This window comes from Pogona vitticeps, chromosome 11 (assembly GCF_051106095.1).
Source record: "Pogona vitticeps strain Pit_001003342236 chromosome 11, PviZW2.1, whole genome shotgun sequence".
NCBI lineage: Eukaryota > Metazoa > Chordata > Lepidosauria > Squamata > Agamidae > Pogona > Pogona vitticeps.
Window position 1 is genome coordinate 18,765,126 of NC_135793.1, and position 15,807 is coordinate 18,780,932.

The 15,807-nt window shown below is 43.7% G+C and overlaps 1 protein-coding gene across 7 annotated transcripts in view; it reads left to right on the forward strand.

The window, feature by feature from the left end:
• KIAA1210 (KIAA1210 ortholog) overlaps positions 1 to 15,807 on the forward strand; it is a 53,105-nt gene continuing 37,298 nt past the window's right edge. Inside the window, exon 1 of one of the 7 annotated variants that reach the window (XM_072981424.2) lies at positions 1 to 49. Coding sequence is in view for 5 of the 7 variants with exons in the window: in XM_078380585.1 (XP_078236711.1) it covers positions 1,383 to 1,528 (146 nt within the window). In the remaining 2 variants the exon portion in view is untranslated. Of the gene's footprint in view, positions 50 to 274; positions 410 to 819; positions 1,529 to 4,079; positions 4,177 to 5,902; positions 13,371 to 15,807 lie in introns of those variants that run through there. The other 6 variants (XM_072981422.2, XM_078380585.1, XM_078380586.1 and 3 more) reach the window with 6 other exon arrangements.

Consider the following 15,807-nt stretch of genomic DNA (forward strand, 5'->3'; position numbering starts at 1 on the left):
AACGGTATATTCCGGTCTTCCGATTATGAACCGATTTTCTTCATTAAAGGTGAGCCTTTTTGAGCCGCGGGAGGCGAAAGAGGAGCGGCACTTTGCACATGCTCTGGGGGCAGCTTGTTTCCCAGCCGCCCATCCCGCCCCGGGCGGGGGCCGAGCGAGAAGGTGCCCGTCGTCTCACGCCTGGAGGTAGGGCGGGCGAGGCGAGGCGAGACGGGCTCTCGGCGGCCTTTCGGCGCCTCCCGGCAGCTCTGCCCGCCAGCCCGCGGCAGCAGAGGCAGAGGCGGCGGCGGCGGCGGCGGCGGGGGGGGGGGGAAGACCCGTGGGCGGCGTCCGGGCGGCGCCTGGGCAGGAGGAGCTCCGGCCCCGGGAGGAGGGCAGGAGGCACCGGGAGGGAGCCGCGCCGGGGCCGGTAAGTCGCCTGGTCGGGGCGCCCCCCCAAAAAAAAGGGGGCACGGAGGGGGCGCAAACCAGCGGCGGGGGGGGCGCGCTGCTTCTCCCCTGGTCTTGGAGGGCAGGGATGGGGTGGAGGTTTGGCTGCAGGGGAAAATTGGGGGGGGAGGGAGTAGAGCCCCCCCCAAAGCACTGGTGCCTCGGTCCCCGAAAGGGGACTCAGGGCTCAGGAAAGGATGCTGATGCGGGAGGGGCGCGGCCGGGCGCGCGGGGAGGGGGGGGAAACACCCGCTAAGGTTTTCCTAAACCGAGACCTCATTCGGAGGGTCCCGATCCTGCTCGGAAGTGCTCGCCTCTCAGCTAGAGAAACCCTCTCCCGTCTCAAATCCACCCCGGGAATAGTCGAGGATCTCGTGGGCTTGCCTGGGGGGGGCGGGGAGAGGGGAAGCCGCCCTCTGTACATGCTCTCGAAGCCCTTGCTCTGCTTCGCGCTGTCCAGGGTGGGAAAACCCTGGGGCGCAGCGGTGGAGGAGTGGCGAAGGCGCCCTGGCATCTGGGTGGCGCTTTCGGAGTTTTGCAAGCCCTCTCCCGCCTGGTGGTCGTGAGGGGTGGATAACCTGTGTAGCTTGGGAAGCCTTCGCTCAGAAAAATGCCCCTGAATTGTCCCTGCACGGGGTTGCTTTAAGGATTTCCTCATTTGATATGTAGTGGGGTCTGTGATCCACCGCGAGGGCTTTGTTGTTTCTTTTGGAGTGGAAAGGGGGGATTTAAAATCTAATGAAGATAAACGACATCAGATGAATTCTGGACAGAATAAGAAACTGGGTATACCAGAAGGAGGAGACCGAGAATGTTCTTGACAGCCTTGAAGGGTTGGTGTTTTCAAATAATCCAGAATTTGTCCTGACCTGTTGTGTGTGTGTGTGAGCTCGCGCACACAGAGGTGAGTGTGCACACCTTTGTGATATTCTGTGGTCAGAATCAAGGGAGATATGATCCCTTTAAGACAGAGATTGGCTTCTGGAGGAGCCTGGGCTAAACCTTACACTAAGAGAACACCCACGCCTCTCGTCAGGTATTGGCAGTTCCTGGGCAGAAGAAGGGTACAGCAAGAGGACCGAGGGCTCATTTTCCACAGGTTGAGACCCTGGGGTTTAGGAATGAATCGGGGAGGGGGTTGCTTTTATTTACAGAATGGCCCTTCTCGAAATCTAGCTGCTAACCCGGCTCTTTTATTTATTTTTATTCATTTGGCTGGCCAAAAAGGGAGAGGGGGGGAAAAAGACAGGGGGCAGCTTGGGTGCCACAGGTGACCCAAAGGTGGGTTGCCCACCCACCCGGGCTTTAGAATGAAATAATTCTTTCTCCCAAGGCTTCTGCCCCCAGCTTAGCCGATGGCAACAAGACAAAGCAGCAGAAACAGGGGACACAACGTGCTTCTCTTAAGAGCCTGAAATCTCTTGCCTGGAGGAGTGGGAGGGGGGCAGACGCACCAATCCCCCCCCTTTTGGATTTAATCTTTGAAGCAGGCGGTGCTAATGCTGCTTGGGGAATGTCAGTGCTCAAGATGTCAAAAGGCTCCATCCGTCTATTTTAAGATTACCGGGAGGCGGATGGATTAGCAAGGCCAGCCAGTTATACACCCAAGCGTGCCACCATATGCTTTCTAATTTTCTCCCCTCTGTTCTTCCCCCCCCCCCAACACACAGCCTGCTCCTTTCCTTTCGCTCTCATGTGCATAGATTTGATTGCCTTAAGGGCCAGTTGCGCTTAATTTATAAGCGCAATTTCAGCCAATGCACGGATTTCTTCCTGCAAATCCTTCCTATTCTAGTTGGAATAAATGCAGAGCTGTTGTCCTGTCCCCCCTCCTCCCCCCCCAGCACCTAAACCTTCTTTATGCTGCTTAAAGCACATTATGGCTTCTGTATCCGTTGGTGTGTGTATATTCAAGCAGGAAGGGCTGCTTTCTTGGCATTTATGATAACAACACCCTCTCAACACACAGGTTGTGATATTCTTCCCTTTCTAAAACTCACAATGACCCTGTGAGGTGGGTTAAGCTGGGAGGCTACGATCGGCCAAAGGTAACCCAGTTGCACGGCTGTATGAGCGTGTGAACTCAATTTATTCTAACATAGCAAGTAGGCTTATAGTTGACTAGGCCGTTGGCCCATTAGGCCCAATATTGCCAGTTCTGACTGGCAGCTTCTGAACAGCGTTTCCAAGAGGATATTTCTTAGCCCTTGTCTGGTGCTTAGGGTTTGTTTGCTGGGTGCACGTGGGCAGGAATTTCTCCTTTTCAGACATGACACTCCACTTGGAGAAAATGATGACGGAGAAAAAAAATGGTATTCCAATTCCTCTCTGTGTATTTTGATAACAAAGAGTTCAGGAATGACTGAACAGGGCTTCTGTCTCTAACGTATTTTCACATGAATGTTGTTCATGTAACTATTTCAGAATATTTGTAAACCACCTGGAAGGACCATGTGACGTTATAAAAGCAACATATACAACATGTTTATAATAAACATCATACAAACATACCTTTATTTATTTATATTTTACCCCATGTTGGAAACACACCAGATTAACTAAACACAATAATTGTAGAGTGTGATTTGTCTCTGCTGGCTCTACCATGCGACAGAATAAGGCGGATGCGTTGGGTAGCAGATTTTTGTTGTCATGCGGCGAGGAATCTGTGGCTGATTGTTTTAAGTCATGACTGTTATATTTTTTATTCTCAAGACTGGAAAGAGACACTTGTGGGGGTTTTCTGTTTCTGATGCCAGATCCACTTTGGGGTATTATGGGCCTTAACTGGGTGACTGAGGAGTGCCATTTACTCTTCACCTCAGGCAGCAAAAATTATTGGGTGGCTCTGTTCCCATGACCGTCCATTCACTTAATTTCCTTATATTTAATCCAGAAATGCCACCCCATGCCATATGTACTATAGTCCTGTTCTATAAGTGCTTCATTTCCCCCCACACACTGTCAAGTATGCTTCTTGAAACATGACAGTCTCTGAAGTATTTTTTGTGGTTTGAAGAAAGAAAGATATTAATGTCTCTAAATCAGTAATTGCCTATTCTGCTCTGTCTCCTCTCTGAATTGTCTGGAGGGGGTAGGTTCGGCTGAACTGCCGTAAACTCATTTGGAATCTTCTAGGGTTGAGTGATGTCTTCGGGTGGGGACCTCATCCGCATCCCGGCGCACATATCCCAGTAAGTTACGTGTTCTATTTCTCACTCCCGTTTCATCCACTGCAGCTGGAGCAGTACATTTAGGAACTTTCCTGCTTTTTTGTGCTCTCTCTCCGAGGTTGCAAAACTTTTAATCGCTTGTCTTTCTCTGCTTCCTCGCAGTTCTCTTCTTTTGTTTAGTGATGTCTCTTTATAATACCATAATAATAATCTCAGAATTGCAGAGCCGGAAGGAACCCTATTGTTCATCTTCTTGGCATTTTATTGACTTTATAGCCCCAAAGACCTTCTTTGAAAAGTGGAAATAAAATCCAAGAAATGGACAATCGGTTAAGGTCTCTTTATTGCCTAGATAATAAAAAAGGACCTGAACAGGATCTGCATATTTCCTGCAGTCCTAATGAAGGAACATTTTTTGTGTCCCCAGTTAACAATTTCCTAATCTTTAATCCCACTCTTAAACTTTCAGAGTGTCAGCGTGAAACGTATCAGGCAAAATACAAAGAAACGAGACGAGATGAGACGAAAACATTTCTGCTGAAACGTAGATGCTCATAACAGAAGAAAATGTGGTGTGAGTTCAGGAGGTCTAATGGTTAGATCTCTACTTCCTTCACCCCCCTGCCCACCCCTTGCCCAGGGATTGCTGTTAATCTTTGTCTTTCTAGTCCAGCTGCTGTGTTCGCCCATGTGGTTAGCCTCGAGATCGCTAGTTACATAACGATGCCAAGTCAAGGGACCTAAAGACAAAGCTGGCGCAGGATGCAAGCGAGAGTCTCTTCTTTCTCACACGTGCATCCCTCGCAGTGCTCAGAACCTCTGGATAGCTCAGTGGGTTAGGTCTCTGGCTGTGGAGCTAGAGGTTGGGAGTTTGATTCCCCCACTGGGCCTGCTTGACATGGACTGAGTGATCCGTAGGGTCCCTTCCAGCTGTGCAGCTCAGAGATTATTATTGTTATTATTATTATTATCTCACTGGATTTCTCTTAGGCCTGTGGCAAAATGTTCACCTGCAAACATTAAAAGGTGTGCTTTCCAAGGGGGGCGGCTGCTGCTGCTCCCCCCCACATCACAGCCAACGTCTGTAATAAATTACAAATGTTTCTGTGCTTTTTTTAAAAGCTCTTATGGACTGCTGCCTTCAACACTGTATTTGAGGGTTCTCTCATTTTCCTACCACACCAAGTCGTGGCAAACGCTGGTTCTGGCAGTCTGCATCCCAAGTGAAACTGGCATAATAGAACGTGTAGCTGGGAAGGCCCAGATTCTAGCTGATGACTTCCTGGCCTCCCTTGGAGAGGCAGGCCTGGTTGAGGAACACGGCTCAGGGAGATCAAGTGGCGTGTGTTGAAGTTCTTCGGGAAAGGTGCAAAGGCTGACGGAAGTAGGTTGCTAAATAATTGTGGACGGGAGGTATAGGATAGGTACAGTTTTCCATTTCACAGTCGTTTAACAATTGGAATAACTAAATACTTCCCCCCCTTTTCTTTTGCACCCAATTTAAGCTAGATAGACTGCATTGGCCGGCAGTGGGTAGAGTTTAGGAAGAAAAGGACAGCTCCTGAGGCAGATTACCCACTGCACTCCACTGTACACCCACTTTACACCGAACCACGTTGCTTATGCAAACCAGAAAACACATCTGTGTGAGTTACTATAGCCAATAAAGGCTTCTGGTACATCTTTGTGGACTGCCGTAAGTCTGGGGGTGGGAACTTAGATACAGGGTGCAATTTTTTAGTGATAGCTCTATACCTTACATGTGTTACAGAGAGAGAGACACACACACATAAAGAATGAATTGACATAAATCTCACTTCAGAAATGGCAACACACTAAAATCTGTTTCATAACATTTCAATCTACCTGGACAGTCTTGGAGTGACCAGAAAGTAGCTGTTTTAGAAAAAAACCCTAATCATTACAGAACTACACTTGAAAGAGAAAGAACTGAGATAAGATATGAACAGATGCTGGAGACCCGCTCAAAAGGATTAAATGTCAATCAGAGATTCTTAACTCATTGCCAATTGTTAAATCCTGCATTGATTCTTATTCACTCTGATGTCTGGGGAAGTGTCCTTGGTCCCATTAAAATATAGCTGTTATTCTTTGAGGTGACACAAGTTTTGTGTCTCTTGTTAGCTATTTATTTATTTATTTATTTATTTATTTATTTATTTATTTATTTATTTATTTATTTATTTATTTATTTATTTATTTATTTATTTAATTAAATAATTAATTAATTAATTAAATTTATACCCCGCCTATCTGGCCCACCGGACCACTCTATTTATTTATTTGTTTGTTTGTTTGTTTGTTTGTTTGTTTGTTTATTCCCCCACCTTCCACTAAAAAAGATAGTGCTCAAGGTGATTTAGCAAGTTATTAAAAGAAATAAAAACAGATAAAGCCAGCATTTAGCAAAAACCTTAATAAACGAATATTAAAACCATCTCCAACATAAAACCAGAAAAATAAGCAAAACACTTTAAAAAACATTTAGAACATTAAGATTACAATGAATACAGATTAAAAACAGCACTTCAAGACAGATTAAGCAGCAAATGCCTACCTAAAAAGATGTGGTTGCAGTCCCTTCTTAAAAGCAGTCAAGAAAGGAAACAGATCACAACTCAGAAGGGAGTGAGTTCCATATCCTAAGAGCCATATAAGAGAAGACCTTATCCCGCATATTTCTTAGGGCGCGGTTACACTATTTAAGAGCAGGATGTGGTGCAAGGTCAGAAGACCAGCCGTTGTAAGATTGAATCCACGCGACGGAATGAGCTCCCGTCGCTTGTCCCACCTCCTGCCAACCTACCAGTTCTAAACCGTGTAAAAATACAAGTAGATAAATAGGTACCACCTCGGTGGGAAGGTAACGGCGTCCTGTGTCTAATCGCGCTGGCCACGTGACCACGGAAACTGTCTTTGGACAAACGCTGGCTCTACAGCTAGGGGATGGGGATGAGCACTGCCCCCTAGAGTTGGACACAACTGGACTAAATGTCAAGGGGAACCTTTACCTTTATCTTTACACTATTTAAATCAATCAAGTCATGGACTGGGTTTCTTAACATTCAGTTTAAAATCGCATGGTAGTCATGTGGCTTTTGGGTCAGTGTGCATGTCTTTTTGGGAAAACTCGGAATCTGTTTTAGAACTGTGTTCTTTATCTGTTAAAGGGGCTACATGGGCTTTTAGAATCATTGCATTTGCAATGTATTCTCAAAGACATTCATGGCCGGGATCTGATGGTTGTTGTGGGTGTTTTGGCCTCTTTGGCCATGTTCTGAAGTCTGTCTCCTGTCCTCTGAAGATGCCAGCCACAGAGACTGGTGAAACGTTAAGAAGAACAACCTTCAGAACACGGTCAAAGAGCCCGGAAAACCCACAACAACCATTGCATTTGAGATTTTGTCCTGCGCCAGCCAGCTCTCACTGCTACTAGCTGTTGTCGCTGTGGTGTTATTTTAAATTAATGTTTATTTTAATTTTTTTTAATGTCTTACAATCTGGCATAGCTCTAGCACTGAATGACACAAAGTAAAATTAAAAGAGGTTTCCCTGCAGCCTGACAAATGCCCACTGACTAGAGACATTGACGTGGCTCAAGGAGGAGGGAGATATGGAGAGGGGGTGAAAAAGGAGAGGGAGCACAAGGAGAGCGAGGGAGTATGGAAGGCACCCCAGTGGGTGGCAAACCCCACAGACACAATTTATATCAAAAGAGGTGCTCCCATATGACACGAAGGATTGAAAATCAATAGATTTCACAAACGATTTAAAATAAACAGCCCTCTTGAAGCCAAATACTGTACGCGGTCTCGCTTTCCAACCAAAGCATTTTTTGTTGTTTGTTTTATGGAACATAGAAGCAATATAGAAATAAGGCTTGAGGGGTTAGACAAGCTGATGTTGCACACATTATTCCACCAATTAAAAGACTTATTTTGTTATGATTGGAAATGATTGTCTGATTTCATTCTCGAATTAACCCTTAATTGGCATAAATGCCAGGCTTCTGATTTTTCACGGGAGGTCCATAAAGCTCTGCAGGGCTATTAAGGAAGTGTTTAGGCCCTCAGAGCCACCAACCCCGACCGAACACACAGAACTTTAAAAGGGAAAGCAAGAAGGAGAGCCCTTTCTGTCATCTCACAACCCAGCAAATGCCACCAGCTGGGTTCATGCGCAGATCTGAGTTCAGCTTGCAGACCAGATGTTCTTCTTCCTGGTGTTCTTCCTTAATCTGAGTTGATAAATTTGGGCTTTGTCTGGTCTTGCCTCTTTTCTCCCCTGTTGATTGGCATAATATGGAACCTATAATGTGCGGGGCTTGTTCTGGGTCCCATTTTCCTCCTTTCTTCTTCTTTCCGTTTCTTCTTCCTCTTTTCCCTCTGATAAAAGTTTACCTAGAAGGCCATCTTTTAACTGCCGTCTTCCCTTCTGCCACCTTAAACACCTTTCCCTCCCCAAAGAGCATTATCAAGAAAATGCCTCCAGTCAAGAGATTATAATATTTGGTTTGCTTAACCTGCTTGCATGCTTGCCAGGGAAAAAAGGGAAGATCGGTGGATGTTTTCTCCAACTAGCTTTGCAGCTTTTGACGGCTGTGCCAGATGCTTCTTCACTGAGTTCTTCAGGTATAACCTTGCCGGACACTATGCCCAAACAACACAGATTGCACAGTTCCATCTGCGCAGTTGGTTGTGTGGTTCCTTTGTTGTTCACAACCGCTTTAATTCCATTTTCTTGCTTGTAGAAGAAAGACACACCATACTTAGAGATGAATCAGCATTGTGCCAACCAAATATTTACTTAAATGCTTATTTAGGGATTTCTAATTCAGTCTCTAGCTGCCAGTCTTGGAATAAACAATCTTAAAACAACACAGCTATACAACAAGATTTCAGCCTCAGTATAACTTAGCTAAGCTGGATAGATAACACAGTTGTTTAAGCATCTGGCTGTGGACCCAGAGGTTGGAAATTTAATTTTCTACTCTTGCTGCTAGGAAAAGAGCCAGCCTGTGTAGCCATGGGCAAGCTGTACAGTCTCAGAGCGCCCCAAGAAGAAGGAAATGGTAAACTACTTATGAGTAATCACTACTCCAAAAACCCTGGAAAGAGTTGCTGTAAGTTAGAATTGAATTGACAGCACATTGTTGTTGTTGTTCTTATTAGCAAAGGAGGCAATGCTTTAAGTTTCGCTGGTGGCTTGGAGGAGATTCTTGATAGAGGTGGGGAGGACACCAGATGGATGCTCTTATCTTTGGGAGAAACTCTTACAAGTTACAGGTTCTTGTTGTTTGTTTTCCTGCTTGCTCAATTAGTGGAACATAGGTGTTCACTTCTTGAAACATGACAATCTTTGAAGTACCTTTGCTGTTTGGGATGTTTCTGTGATCCTAAAAAGGAAGATTTTTTTCATGTCTCTGATCAATAACTGACTGCCACTCTGTAGTCTGTGAATCTCATGGGGGTGGGAGGGAGGGGAGAAAAGTCAATGAATAATCTTGAACCCGTTCAAGTACTACTGAATGGTTACATGGTGTGAACAAATAACAGAAAATCAGAACTGGCAAACTGGAATCCACACCATGATTTCTGTAAAGCTCAGATGTTTTAAATTGTGGCTTTTAATTGTTTTATGCTGTTTCTATTGTAAGCCGCCCAGAGTAGACGTTATCTAATTGGGCGGGGTATAAATTTAATAAATAAATAAATATTCAGGTGAACAGCCAGCTTTGAACTTACTGTTGAAAGAAGGACAAGCATCAACAGCATTTGGGTCTCTGCCAGACCTGACCGTTGGTCAGCTCAAGAACTAAACACAAATCCAGCATTTGCCAGCAGCCTTTAAATGTTGTGCAGAATCAGCCCTTCAGTCTAGAAAGCAGCCGCTGTAACTGTGGGATAGGAACCATTCCAGAAGTCCTTGTAAAATCAGAATACTGTATGAAAAATTGAGGGAAATATATCCTTGGAGGCCCACTGATACCTTTGAAAGAGAGCAATATGGATCTCATTAGGCAGATCTTTCATCACCCCGAAGGCTAAAATGCAAAGCCAACCAAACCCCCCCCAGGGACGAAAAATATCTTGCTCTGGTTTTAATTTTCGCTACACCAGCCTGTGCAATCAGTAATTTTGTTTTGTCATCGGCTCACCCGAGAGAATGTATGGTTCATTCTTCATTTGTGCATTTCTTCTCCCCCCCCCCCTGAATTTTCAATGTCTCTTTTAGATGACTTTGGTTAACTCTGTTCTGCATTTGGCAGTTGGCAGCTTTCCCCAGTGAAACACTACACGGATTGTGGCCTGGAACTGCAATCCAAAAATTTTCATACAGTAAACTAATAAATTATAGTAATCCTTGGGAATACATTTCTCATATTATAGTTTGAATCTTGATTCCACTGTTCAGTGTTTTGGGCTTGACTTACTTCATGGAGAAATGTCTACATTGCTTCCTATAAAGGTGTTCAGATGAAATTCTTACAGGTTGAGGAGAAAACTCAGATTGTGTGACTGGATTAAGACCTGCTGAGGCCCTTGTAGCAAGTTTAAGAGGCCACATGGTGTTGCCGAAAAAAAGTATGCTATTATCACAGTAGTGTAAAAGTTTAAACTTACACTTTCTTTCCTTGTATTTAGAGCCCTTTCATAGTCTGAGGTCCTACATTGTAAATTACTTAATTTGTGTGTAAATCACACATTGCATGGGTCCATGTTTGACCCATGTAGGGATTCTGATGTATGTGTACTGATGTAAGGAGCAGGAAAACACAGGAAAGTTAAATTTGGAAGACCAAATTAACGGGGGGGGGGAGAGGGGGGGAGAAAGAAAATACACAGTGCTGTGGCATGTGGGAGTCTTACAGATTTGTTTCAGTGTGATTTCATATGGACCAAAATCCACTTCTTCCATTGAAGATGGCTGTGTCTATTACTCTGGAGAGATGTGTATTGTGGAACCGTTTCATCATCTTACCTGTAATATGAGTCCAGTCTCCCAAGGGAACATTTCAATAGAAATTAGACCAATATACTTAATTATTTACCTCTTTTATAGCTCCATGGACATCTATATCGTTCCTTTTGATTATTCGTTAATGCTAAATGAAATTCAATTATTGATAATAAAGTTATCTCTTAAGAACATAAGGGAGGGCGATAGCATGACAGGAACCTTTGCTTGATACACACCAGACCTTGTAAGACCACCGTGCTGTTTGGGATGTTATCATGTCACACATGAAAAGGAACGCACAACTGCTTTCCCGGAGCTTCCCTCCATACACACACATCAAGGAGGCATGTCTGTACGGTTAGTGGGCAGTAGTGAGGTTTTTAAACCCAGAGCAGAGGGTCCCTAGGGGCAAAGAGTCAGGGGCTTCTGTACAGATGTGCTCAGCAAAAAATGAGATACAGCTTGGTGGTTGTGGCGGAACCCCCATGTCACACCTGTCCATCATGGGGAGGAGCCTATGAGAGGACAGGAGGGGCGGAAGCAAAAGAACAGTTAGTTAAAGAGGAGAGTAAGAGAAAAGAGGTTTTGAGATAGGGAATTGAAGGGAGAGAGTTAGGAGATTGAATTGAGAAAGTTATGACAGAGATTGGAAAGCTAGAATGCTAGAAATAATAGGAAAGAGTTCAAATGCATATAGAATAATTAGATAGTCAGAGAATATTGTAACAGTGAATAAATACACATACCAGCCAACGTAAAAAGCAAATGATATTTAATGAATAATCCTAAACATCTGTAATTTTCTCCTGTGATTTGCATAACACCTATAATATCAATAAATCTGTTGTATTGGCAGCACGTGACTAAGATCTACGTATCTATTTGGTATTGAGTGAATAATACCTGGTGGCAGCGTGAAGTGAGGAAACGCATCCAGAGGGTGGACTTGGGTTTAAGGAAAATAAACAAAGGACACTGGGTAGATGTGACGGTGGTATCTGAGACTCAAGTAATGGTTTGGGAGATCTTAGATTTTCATCCTTACACAACCATGAAATCCACTGGGTGGCCTTGAATCGGTTACGCAGAGGCCAAAATCCTGTTGCTTAGTGTACTAAACCACACTAGTGTAAGGCTTATTGAACCAGTCAGGATTTGGTGAGTCAACTCCTCTGTAAGTTCCATTGATTCAAATGGGCCTACTCTGTGAATTAGTTTAGCATAGTAAGTTGTAGTTAGAGTAGACCCATCCCCCATTGATTTGAGTTCGGTGGAAATCTGAAGTCTAAGAACCACTAAAATTAATCCCATTGATGATGGAATGCGCTGGGTGAACATGGAGTAAATTTTGGCAGAGTTGGAGGGCATAAAATGAGGAATAATGGGGCATCAGGAATGAGGAACAACACATTTTATGGTGCAACATTTTGTTACACTCTTATAATATGTATATATTTGGCTATAAATAGCAAAGGAAGTAACTTCTGTGTTTTCGGTTTCTTATTACATTTCACATGCGGATCACCTTAATTAGTGATTGTCTTATTTATTTATTGTTTACTTTTTTCCTTTGGGTTTTTCTTGACATAGTTGCACAGACTAACAACTCTTCTAAAACTAGTGTGAGGATGTTTCTGATATCAGCTAGTGGATAGTCTCACATTTGCTTGTTCTTGATGGAAAGGGTTATCCTGAGACACCCATCAAAAATGGTCAGCTCCTGACAGCATTTTGCTTCTTTACAAGAGGAAAAGACCTGGGTTTATGAGGGTGGGGGTGAAAATTTTATCCTCTGCAGCATTCGCCAAAAAGAAGGTCACATTCCCTGGATTGTGTGTAAATTACGAGCTTTTATGCAAAATACAAAGTTTTTTCATTCAAAACCCCTCCTGCAATTTTTTTTCAGAATTGCTCCCAAAATGCACAAAAACTCTTCCATAGTTTCCATCTAATGAGAAGAAAACTTTTAAGAAATGTTCATGTGCCCTTGTGAGAATCAAATAAGCAGAAATATACGCCCTTGTAATGAGGAAGAGTTTGGTGACGGGCCAACATCAGTAGGGTGATAGTGGCCATTTGTACTTTATCCATTTAAATGGCCTCTTACCTCCCTTACTCCAGCCCCATCCTAAGTAATGCGTGAAATTCTGGAATGCAAGAAATTCATGCATTCATCAGATGCATGAAATGGGCCAGAGTCCATAAAGGCTGTGACATAAATACATTTGTTATCATTTTCAGATACCGCAGGGCTTTCTGCTGTTTTGATGTTTTCATTGCAGCTGATAAACTATTGACTCTTTCACTGTTTTCTTTCTGTGTCGCCGCATTTAGCCACCACAGTAACTAACAAATGGTCCCCCCCCCCAATGGAGAGAACCACAAGGTGACTTGGCCTTTATCTATCCCCAAACCAGTGGCGTCTCTGGCTAGCCCTGCAAAAGAGAGATAAAGGGAGAGTAATTTAGGCTTGAGATGCTGTGTGGTTTCCAAGCCCCACGGACAGAGGCAGGAAAAGGGGGAGGGGGCAGCCCATGGCCATGTATGGCGCAAGCACAGCCTCTTTTGGATTGCGTTCAACAGCCGGGCTTGCGGGCCTGAGATCAGGAACTTTATCTGGCTAGTAATCGCATCGGCTGGCTGGCTTTTCGTCCACGCTTTGGTGTGTGCGTGCGCTCACTCTATGGAAAGAGCCGTTCCTTTTGGAGATATGAGGAGCCATTGACTGCCTGCTCCCTGCAAACGAGAGACCATGGCAGGGTTCTACAATTGTCTGAAGACAAAAACGTAAGTCACTTTCTTTATCGTCAGCTTCCTTTCTCCTTCTCCCACTTACTTGCAAAGGGAGCAGACTTCAGCGAATATGGGAATCTAGAATCAAAGTCTTTCTCTCTCTGTCTCTCTCATGCACACACACTTTAAACATTCTAGGATTTCTTGCATGCCAGAACAGAAACCTTTGTGTTTTGCAAAAGGTTTTAGGTTACAAGTCTGCCGGTTGGTGACTTTGCTTCGTACAAAATGCTGAGCTATTGGGTATGTGAGAAATAATGTGTCTGTCTGTATCTAACCTATATATTATACAAAGGATAATGAACCTCTAGAAACATTTCTTCTGTTCAGCTAGAATTTTTTAAAAAATGTTCAGGATTCCTAAGGCTGCACATACCTATAAACAGGGGGGAAGAGAAAACCTATTGGAGTCAACCAGACTTACTTCTAAGTAAAGATGTGTAGGATCGCACTTCCTGGCTGCAATCCTATTAAAAGTTATTTGGCTTGAAGGCCTGTGGAATTCTAGTTACTTGGAATTAGGGACCCTACCTAGAATTATACAGTGGGACTGCAGTGGACTGTCAGGACGGAGTTTGTACTATTGTATTTTCGTAGTTTTTTTTTTACTTGGTGAGATGAGTTTGGGAGAGAAAAGATGCCTTTGGATGAATGAACTGATTTTCAGATTCTTCCATGGAATGCAGCAGTGGTGGGATTCAACAGGCCAACAAACGGTTCTGCAGAACCAATAATACATTAGCTACCGGTTCTGTAGAACTGGTGCGAACCTGCTGAATCCCACCACTGGCCAGGATCAGTGGTGGAATTCAACAGGCCAACAAACGGTTCTGCAGAACCAATAATACATTAGCTACCGGTTCTGTAGAACTGGTGCGAACCTGCTGAATCCCACCACTGGAATGCAGGAAGAAAAATGGTTCCAGTTCTTTTAAACCAAATGAATTCCAAGTATTGAATGCGCTTGCAGAAAGAAGGCAAGGAGTTAAATAGTTTTAAATACTTTGGGAGAGGTTGTAAAACATAATCTTTTGGAAGAGGTGTTGATTTTAAGTTTAGGTTTCTAACATTCATTTTGGTGGATCTCCATTATGGGAATCCATGGAGTAAGCTTTGGCTTCAGGGAAGAACAATAAGGTTAATGTCAGGATTTTAAAATCTGTTGTGTTTTCAGATTTAACATGCAGTTAATTCTAGTACAGATCTATCAATAAGATAAGCATATAAAATGGCCATATGTGTGCATTACTATCTTCACAATACCTCCACTTTACTTTCCATCAGTCTATCTGCCCTCTATCTGTAGAGAGTTTCCTATTTTTCCAAGCCATCATTGAAAGGGATTTATTTAGCGGTTTTCTTTAAAGTTTCACCCTCTTTTGAAAGACCAGTGTTAATAGTGTAACTCTCACTACCTTTTCCTTCTGCTTTAATACCTCTTTGACTTGGTTGCTTTCCATCCTAACCCCTAGCCATGAGTACTTTGTATATATGCCAGAACATTTATACGCCCTAGAACCTGATGCTATAATGAATGGGTTAGTCTTTAAGATATCACAGGGTTCTGCTGTCTGTCCCTCACATGCAATTGATTAAAGCACCTGGACTTTTGGCAATTGAATTATAAATCATAATCTTTAAGGAATGGCTGTACAGTAGTAGGTCCAGCCTATATTTGATCATAAGTCTCATAATCCTCTGGCTGGCATGGCTGCTTTGGATGCAGAATGTTTAGGAATAAACTTTCCTAGTGTCCGTCATTCAACGAGACACCTAGGAAGTTATTCACCTTTTTTTTTCTTGAGTGTTACTGCTGGCCAGAGTGGACAATTGTAAACCAAATGGACCAGAAATCAGGCTTGGTATGAAATCGTTTCCAGTCGTCATATAACTTTCAGATTGCAAAAAGGTGGTGATCCTTACAATGCAACAGAACGACAGCATGGAACCACAGGACTGGTGAAAGGAAAGGTCAAATTTTGAGTAAGGGGGAGTCATGGTTTTGGATTTTAACAATTGCCGTGTTTCTGAGAAGCCTCTAAAGTGCATCATTGTGTTCTTGTCCTGCTGAAGCAGACCCAGTTTTCTGTAATTTCTGCTCTTGTAGATGGATCCGGACAGACCCGGAAGTCAAATGGGTGGGAGATATTGTGGTTTCAAGAGAACTTTACAACCCCATTGCAATTTCTGATTTGTGACCTGTCAAGATGACTCTAGAATAGGTAAGGCGAGACTTTAATTATGCCAGGAGTAGGTATAGGTCTTCACTGCAAAGACCAATGCAGGCCTAGTCAGTATAGCCATATTGGTGCAGGATGATGGGTGTTGTGATCTATCAACTTCAGAAGGCTACATTTTCCCAAACCCTAAATTCTATCAGTGTCGTTTCTTTTGGGTGAGTGGATGCCTCCCATTTTAGAGGTTGCAGATT